Source organism: Acanthisitta chloris, unplaced genomic scaffold, assembly GCF_000695815.1.
Source record: "Acanthisitta chloris isolate BGI_N310 unplaced genomic scaffold, ASM69581v1 scaffold88, whole genome shotgun sequence".
Classification (NCBI taxonomy): domain Eukaryota; kingdom Metazoa; phylum Chordata; class Aves; order Passeriformes; family Acanthisittidae; genus Acanthisitta; species Acanthisitta chloris.
The window spans coordinates 25,098-34,216 of record NW_008688446.1 but is presented as its reverse complement, the minus strand read 5'-3'; the positions used below and the strand labels follow the sequence as shown (position 1 = coordinate 34,216).

General features: G+C 39.4%; 1 protein-coding gene across 1 annotated transcript in view; it reads left to right on the top strand.

The window, feature by feature from the left end:
• Positions 1-9,119, top strand: part of LOC103808229 (ankyrin-3-like) — a 24,083-nt gene that overhangs the window by 3,538 nt on the left and 11,426 nt on the right. The window contains exons 4-6 of the mRNA XM_009080997.1: positions 1,611-1,709; positions 6,039-6,224; positions 8,022-8,120. Of these exons, the coding sequence (XP_009079245.1) occupies positions 1,632-1,709; positions 6,039-6,224; positions 8,022-8,120 (363 nt within the window). The 5' untranslated portion in view covers positions 1,611-1,631. The remainder of the gene's footprint in view (positions 1-1,610; positions 1,710-6,038; positions 6,225-8,021; positions 8,121-9,119) is intronic.

Sequence of the window (9,119 nt, the reverse complement as noted above, 5' to 3'; positions counted from 1 at the left end):
TGCTGAGTTAGTAAATAGATACTGAGTATGGCATGAAATGACAGGGACAAATACCAGACTGCTCTTGGCTGTAATAACTTGTAGTGTGAAATATTAGGTACCTTAGCAAGTGCTTTCTGGATTATTTATTTTTCATTCATTCATTGGCTGTATGGTTACTAAACCATTAGACTTCAGTTCTGGAGAGTTTATTAACACATTGCTAACCTTAGGCTTTGGCTGTGGTGGGACTTCAGCACCTGCTTTATGCTTGCAGTGATGCTTTCCTGAATAGAGACCAAATTGTCAAAATCCTGGAACAGCACAGACCCTGCAGCCTGTGTGAGCCTTGTAAACATGTGGCTTCACAGCTGCTCAGTGACTTGCTGATGGTGAAGTTCCTCTTGGATCAAACATCCAGTTCATGCCATTTCCTCTCCAACTGTCCTTTGTTCTGACCTCCTATTTGTCTCTGCTGGCACTGAAGCCTGTGTGCTTGGCCTCAGGTCACCTGTGCTCTCCTGCATGCTCTGTGTTGGATGTGTGCCCTGCAGCTCTGCACCATTGCTGTGACAGTCAGATGTCTCTCAGCTGTTTTCACTGCGGCTGCTAGAACTCAGCCTAATTTCTCTGCTACATGTCTTAGGCTATGGTTTCCCTTCATCTCTCCAGAGCCCAAATGTTGATGTTTTTTTCTTTGATGCAAATGTATGCCAAACTCTTCTCAGCTCATTTCTGGCTCCATTGGTTTCCTGCAAAATTTAGGTCAATGTCCTGTGCAACCGTAGTGGAGATTTCAGAAATTCTTAGAACAGGAGGGGAAAAATACATTGCCTTAATGTTAGTCCCCAAAACTTCAATTTCTGAAAGGCTGTGGCCTGTTTACTGTTGAGGCAAAGACAAAAGCATTGACTCTAAGAGAAGGGCACTCAGGGAAGAATGAGTTAAGTTCTGCAGCCTCTAATACTTGTATTGCATTGATTGAAATCGCTCACTTAAGCATAATTTGAGAGATGCTCTAATGTGGTTGGAAACACTGATAAACCTCTGTCTCAAACTACTGAGAACCAATGATCCTCAGACCTCCTGGTGCCTGAAACATGAAGTAGCTTAGTGACCACAAGCAGGCTTTGCTCAGAAGGCAGCTCTTTGAGGAGAGGGAAGGCATAAGTAGCTGGCACAAGTGAAAGAGAAGCCAAAGCTAATGGAAGGAAGCAAAAAAAATGACAAGCACTCTGAAGAGCCATTGCTCTTGTTTCTGCTACAGACTTGTATTATATTTCCCTGTCCCATTTTGCATTTCCAGTGCTGTGGCTGTATTTGTCAGGAATAATAACTCATCTCTACCAAATCATCTGTCCAGACTGATTTTTAGTTTGACTTCACAACATATGTAAAAGGAAGTATTCTCACTTTGCTATGGGAATTATACCTGGTCAGCTGAAAGATTCTGCTATGTCTTTTTAAATTACTCTTCTCCTATCTTCCTTGCTGTCAAGAGAGACCACACCATTAACTGGTGTGTGAGCAAATGGTTTGTTTGGTTTTCTCCTCATCTCCCTGTGTTTGGCAGATCTGTGATATGTATGAAATGTCTGTGAGCTGTTTACACTCTTATTTTCCTATTTCAGAATGGTTTCACTCCACTGTATATGGCAGCCCAAGAAAACCACCTGGAGGTTGTCAAGTTTCTTCTTGACAATGGTGCCAGTCAAAGCCTTGCCACAGAGGTAAAAGTCTGAATTTCACACTTTATGAACAAAGTAAAAGGTGCTTCAGCAGTGATTTGTGCCAGCTTATGTCAAACTAGTCTTTTAAATACAAAATTAAAGATGACTGAAAAGTGAAATTTGCTAATGAATAGAGTTCTGGGCTTTCAGCAATTTAAGCTATCTCTTGTCATTGCTAAAATATAAAAAACCCTTACTTTAACAAGAAACAGTTCTAAATATAGATCTGTTCTTAGTAATAACTTGTCATCTTTCAGGTTAAATGCTGAACTAGGGAAGCTGTGTGTATAATGTAAAAGTTCTCTGTGCTTTCATTAAAAATAGTGAGTAGTGAGAAGGGTGGCAACCATAAGGCAAGTACAACTGTTTGCCTATGCTTTGGAGCCAACCCTGGAATATCAGGAAAACCTAGGGTTGCTTGGTGCTTGGAGCATTTTCTGAGCTGCATTTATTACCTTGTTGACACCCTCTCTGTGGCACCAAGTTATCCCATCTGATCCTGCAGTGATAGACAGAAAGATGCAAGGTCCATCCTTGCAGGTGTTCTGTGATCTTACTAGAAGAACACTTTTTATTTCTTCCTTTAAAACCTAATTCTAACTTGAAAGAGACAATCTGTAAGGAAAATAAATAGCAAGTATATTATTAGTCATTAATGTACTGCATTGAGATAGGGGTTGAATCTGATGAATTTTCAGTTGTCATACTAACAAGATTTTGTTATCAAAATATGAAAAAGTTTTTCAGTATGTGCTGTCTTTAATGTTTATTAAATTCTGATTGCTCTATTGGAACTGTTTCCATGAAGGAAGTGAAACTTAGTTGAAAAAGGCCTACTTTTTGCAAAATATGCAATGCAAACTTGGTGTATTGCAACCCTACACCTCATACGAGCACTGTATAATGATGTAGGTATGGAATCTTATTCCTTTGAAGTCAATACTGTAAAAATTGAATCACTAAGAGATGAAAATTGTATTTCCAAAATCACTAAAAGTTAGTTATAACTAGAAGGGTGCATCAGAGCTGCTCTTTTTAAATGCTCAAAGATCTGAAAGTCAAGGAATACCAAAAGGAAATATTTTACATCTGGAAAATTATTTGAAAATTAGAGTTTTCTGAATACTAATTTCTATTCCTTTGTGAAACTTTGGGAAAAAAGAATACACAGAACACCCAGAGATGTACAACAGGTTCTGAATTCTGAAAATACACTTGCTACAGTATGATTTTCTGAAAAGAGAATTTTTTTGTAAATTTTGAATGGGTGCTTAGTTCTTTTTCTGTGGTATTGTTTTTCGCTTGAGCACTGTATGTCAGTTTAGGCTGAGTTTTTCTCCATCTCAGCTTGTTGATAAGGTGCAATCTAATTTTATCCATGAAGAATTCCTTTGAAGATACCAGACTGCAAAAGAGTGGTGACTTTATTGCCTTACTTGTTTGAGATAGTTGCTTATGGGTGTGTTATATTTTCTCTTGTCCAAGCTTTCATATAAATCTGATTTCTCTTTATCTTTGCAAGTGCAAAAACTTTTTTTTATTAAAGAATTGCCACTTAGGTAAATATTCTTTAAAAATAAAACCCTTTAATGGAGGTGTTTTAATCTGAACAGGGAAAATAGTTGATTCTATTTATCTAAAATAAATTTAGTTCTGGGGGGTTTGTTTTGGTTGGATTTTTTCTGGGATGGGCTTTGTCTTTGAAGTGCAGTCGTTAATTCTAGTACTGACATCATGGTACTTTTTGTGAGTTGGCACCTTCTTGTGGAAACACGTTCCTGTTGGTGCTAATGTTCCTCATCACAGTTTGCTTGGCCTTGGTACAGCAATCCCTGCACACACTGAAATGATGGGCAGTTCTCCTCCAAGGTGGGAAACCAGAGGTGTAAAGGATGGATGGCAGCTCTTCTGAGCTTAAGTGAAGTGCTCCCTCCCATTTGTCCACTCCATTTTCCCTAGGGAAAGGGGAACACGTTTTCCTAGGATTTTGAAAATTGATATTATCATTACTAGCATTTTTAACAGAAGAGTAAGCCCAGCAAGAAAAGTCACTGTAGATACCTCCACCGTTTTCCTGTGCGAGGTGACTGACTGTGCCTGCATGGTGTCAACAGAGCAAGAAGCCAAGCTGTGCTAGGCTCTGAGGTGCTGTCACGAGGGTTCTCCAGGCAAGAGCCTCCAATGCTGCAGCTACAGCATAGCTGTCTTGCCAGAGCCATCTTGTGGGAATGTTCACAGGGGTTTTTTGGCCTTCAGAGCTACGCAACGTTTTTCACACCCTGTGTCTCTCTCCGCACACTGTCTGGGGCTGTGTGGCTGTTTCAGTCCAGGAGCTGCTCACAGCCTGGGACCAAAGCCCAGAGCCCTGCCCTGCTGCAGGAGGATATGGAGCTTGAGGCAAAGGGGAAGACTGGTTAGATGAGGGGACACATTTTCAGGGGAAAAAAACTTGTTAGGATTCAAGTGTTAGTGTAGAAAACACATAATCACTGAATGATTATATGGGTGCTTCTATTGAAGAGCTCTGGGAGTCATGGTACAGACCCAAATCTGACTCCCACATGGATCTGAGATGGATCCATTTTATACTCTTCTCTTACATAACCATAGGTTAATCCTTACATTACTATTATTCTATTGATTTCACAGGTGCTTTTGATTATTGTTACAATCCTTCCTAGGCATAACTTCAAGTTCCCTTTGATCATTGTTACAGTCCCCCCAAACATAGTTTCAAGATCTTATAATAATAATCTATTAATCAGGCAAATATTAATCTGTTAATCAAGCAGATATGTGCAGATGGATATGCAAGTACATACAAGTTCACGTCGCGCTACTAAACATAATATCCATCTTTGTCACTAAGGTCTACCTTGACTACCACACTTCCAAACATTTTACTCTATGCTATCACAAGGGTTTTCAGTTGCCTTTTTGTGAGGTTTTTTTTCCCCCCCATTTTTTTTAAAAAATGCTCTACTCTATGCTATCACAAGGGTTTTCAGTGGGCTTTTTTGTGAGGTTTTTTCCACCCCCTATTTTTTTTAAAAAAATGCTCTTTTTCAGAAGTCTTCCTGTTTCTCCTCCTAAATTGAGGTGGTGTTTGTTTGGTAAGCTAGAGAGAGAAATTCTTTGCTGAAAACATTGCTTTGAATTCCAAAAGTTAAAGAGTTATCACTTCAAATCTGCACTTTTGACATAGGGTGAAGATTTATAGTCTTCTGTGTTATTGATGCACTTTTATTTCATATTCATACAGTTTTGTCAGGAGAGCAGTAGTTGAAAAGTGAAAGAAGGTGTTAACTTACAAAACTGTAATGAAGTTTGGTAATAAAAGCTTTGGATATATTGATCGAGAATCAAATGTAGTAAATAAGTATCCCAAGTAATTTGCCTTTGTGTTTTTTGAGTGATTTATGGGTATTATCTTGGGCAAAGCTGAATGTGTTCCTGGATTGGAACACCAATTAAATGTTCAGGAAGGAACAGACTCTAAATTCAACTCTTTCATTCTTTAGTTTCCTAAGAATCCATGAAAATAACATTATAAACCTATCTCAGACTACATTTTTCTAAAATATGTTAAACAAAAATCTTCTATTTTTCAGGTGTCTTGTTCTGCACTAATTTGGCTGTTAGCTAATCTGAAAGGAAATAATTTCTGGTTGTAAGAGGGTTGTCCATCACATCTATATACATTTTCATAGATGGAAATTGTAGGAAAATAATTGATACATCGGTAGAATGTGGTATTCACAATCAAATATTCCTATATTTTTAATCCACATAGAAAATATATCAGTGGGTAGAGCTCAAGTGTTGTGGGGGTTTAGTTTGTTTTGGTTTGTTTGTGGGTTTTGTTTCTCAAAAATAATGTTTAAAATGTAGATTATAATCTGTAGCTGTGGAGGGAATGGATGATAATTTGCTATGGAGATTTTTAATATTTCAGCTTTTTATACTTTTTTTCTGTAATTAAACACTTAAATAAGTATCTGTATAATTACCTGTCAATTTGTGAGTAATTTCACACTTTTTTTTTCTCGTTTCAGTCATTTTTGTTTGCTTGTGTCTTGTAATTTTATATTTAAGTCTGGTAAGCCAGGAACTTGTTTTGAGCATTGAGGACCTAGTTTACTAACATTTTACTCCAATTTTGGTGTCACTGCATCACTGGTGAAACTGCTACTTTTAATTTGCACCATGTTATACTTGGCATTTGAATTTGAGCCAGTAACGGTACCAATGCTGAGAACTCTTCCCTTCCCCTTTCCACCCCCTGGAAAGCTTGGAACATGTGTTGAGGGTCCCCATTGTATGTTGCAGGATGGTTTCACACCTTTGGCAGTAGCTTTGCAGCAAGGTCATGACCAGGTGGTTTCACTGCTGCTCGAAAATGATACGAAGGGAAAAGTTCGTCTTCCTGCCCTTCACATCGCTGCTCGCAAGGATGATACGAAGGCAGCGGCTCTGCTCCTGCAGAACGACCACAATGCTGATGTGGAGTCAAAGGTCAGTTGGAAAAAGGAAAAAGGCTTTGATTCTTTTATGTGCTGACCATACATAGTATACCCAGTGAAGATCTCCCTCAGTGTGAAGTATTTTGCTGCAGTTACACGTAACTTTCTCCTCTAAGGTGTGATTATGAATGACCTTTAATTTGCTTCCTTTGCCTCTTTCTCCCCCATTCCCTTTCTGTTTAAATGAGGGTTAATTTCTCTTGTAGAAACCTTGCAAATGGAAAATAATAAACAAAATATTACTTGAATTATTCTCTCGGAAATGAAAACCACTCCTGAAGTGGTGAGCTATAGGTATTGTACAATTAAGTCATTTGATGAGTTGTTTGTGCGATTGCTACTTTAAGAACTTTGGTAAACATGTAACAATTAGCAGTCACAGTACTCACTCATTCAGCTTCCATTCAGTCAAGCTTCCTTCGTGTGCCAGTTGTGCTGTCATCTGAGCTGCCATGCCACGTAGCAATCATGAAGCTTTCTGCATCCATGTCACCAGTGGTGAACTAACCGTTCATTTTTTCCCCCTCTTTGCTTCCAAATGTGTTAACCTAGATGATGGTGAATAGAACAACAGAGGTATATATAAATATATATATGCATCATCACTCCTCCATGACTTAGTGCTGCTGCATCATTTCTTCCTCCTCCTTTTTGCATCGCCTTTTATAGGATAGACACTTGCTTTAGACGAAATGAAGTAGCATGTGCTAGAGAAGACTGTAGTTTAGATACCAGGGCTTTCTGCAGCTGAAACTAGGGTTTAAAAGTAAGAGTTGAGCATTCTTGGGAACTAACTGCCATCATAAAAGAGCTGTATTATGTAAGATGGAGGTTTCCGGGATTCTCATGGAGCACATGTTTATCAGATGTGTTAAGAGCTGCAGACAACCCTGTCATGTTGTGCATCCAGGTCTGATTCTAGGCTTCTGCATGACACTTACCTTGATGGTGTCAGCAAACAGAATGATCTGAGAGTGGTTTTCTATCTGCAAATCTCCCAAAGCAAGGCAGTGGCAGCTAGCATGGCTTGCTAACAATTTAGAAATGCATCTAGTTCCCATAAGGTTTCATACTTTGCAGGATTGATGGAATTGCTGCATGTTTTAGCATTATTTTAAAAGGAAGTAAAACTACTTAAATATGAAAATCAGTTGCTAAAGTAATTTTATCAGTAAGGCATCTTCTAATTAGGGTGATAACTTGTGGTGTCTGAACATAACCCAGTGTGATTGCCCACAGTGGGAGACTGATCTTTATGGTACTAACCCTTGGAAAAAAAAAGCCATATTAATAATTTAAAATAGTCTTTGATGTTATTTTCATTGCATCTACTTTGAATTTATAAAATCAGTTAGCAAATATCATTAAATGACTTGTATTTGAACTTCTGCAAAGAATCTCTCCGAGATTTAACTTGCAAGACTGACATAATACCAATAACTACATATTTCCAGTTAGAAGGTAATTTCTTATAAAAGTCAGATGACTGCTTTAGTACTCAAATGTTTTGCTGTTGTATTTTGTGCAATAACTGAAAGTTTTATTCAACTTCTTCTAGAATAATTATGTTACTTTTTTTCCCTCCTGCATAGCAATATGATTCTATTTAGATGCTCTGAGATTCTATAAATAAATGTCAGTGATTGAAAACTAGTACAGAATTGGAGTGGCGACTTGCAGCAGAATCCTATTGCTAGCTTTTGTCAGTGATGTGCCACAGATTTTGGAGTACCAATATGATATTAAAAAAAAGTCTCTATTGGTTATATTTTGTTTTGTTTTTTTCCAGAGTGGGTTCACTCCCCTCCACATAGCTGCTCACTATGGAAATATCAATGTAGCTACATTGCTGTTAAACCGGGGTGCTGCTGTGGACTTCACTGCAAGGGTAAGTTATTTATGCTTAATCTGCTTAATTATCACATTGCAATACCTTTTCCACAGAAGTTCAGAAAGGTAAATTGCTCTCACCAGCCGAGGGGCCTAGCCCAACTGTCCTTGTTCCATGTGGTGTCAAGGGGGTTTCCTTGGACTGCTGAACTGAACATGAGCTCTAGTCATCACCTTCGAAAACTTCTGTTTTTAAAGGAGCTGCTGTGTTCATAGTTCCTACTGAGGTAGGCTGGGATTCAGTGAGACGAATGCTTCCACCTGTGGCTTTAACATATGGCAGGAGTGCTGTGTCCCTGTTGAATTCTTCTCACTATGCAGTCGTTTCCAGTAAACACGAAGAGCAGGTGTACTGGAGAATAAAACATCTCTGCCTTCACTGTCAGATGACACATAAGGGAGATCTGAGAAGCTGGAGAGTTAGAAAATGGAATGGGGAGGTGGTGAAGCTCCCCACCCAGGGAGGTGGTGGATTCACCATCCCTGGAGGATTTCAAGATGAGACTGGATGTGGCACTTAGTGCCATGGTCCAGTAACCACAGTAGGGTTGGACTCGACGATCTTGGAGGTCTTTTTCAACCCTGTTGATTCTATGATTCTATGATAAGATCTACAAGTGCAGGGGAGTCAATAATGGGAGCTGTATGGCAGAAGCCATGGTAGAATAGGGGAACTAACCCTCCTGGCCATGTAAGTGATGCACCAAAGCCATGACACAGCCCAGGGAGTGACATGGTAGCTCCTCAGATGTAAGAAAATGTGTCAGGAACCAGGAGTGAAGTCGCATGGGCTTTCCTGGTGGCCCCTTGGTTCACTGTGGGCAGGTCTGAGAGCAGCTGACCATGGCTTTGGCTACACTTTCTTGTTTGTGGAGCAGGTCCATCCTCCCACACGCACCTTGACTGCTCTGTGAGCCCAGTGCCAGCAGAATCTCATCTCACAGCCTGGCCAAAGTATGGCCGTATCTGCTGTCAAGGGTCAGCTCTGTCGGAAGGC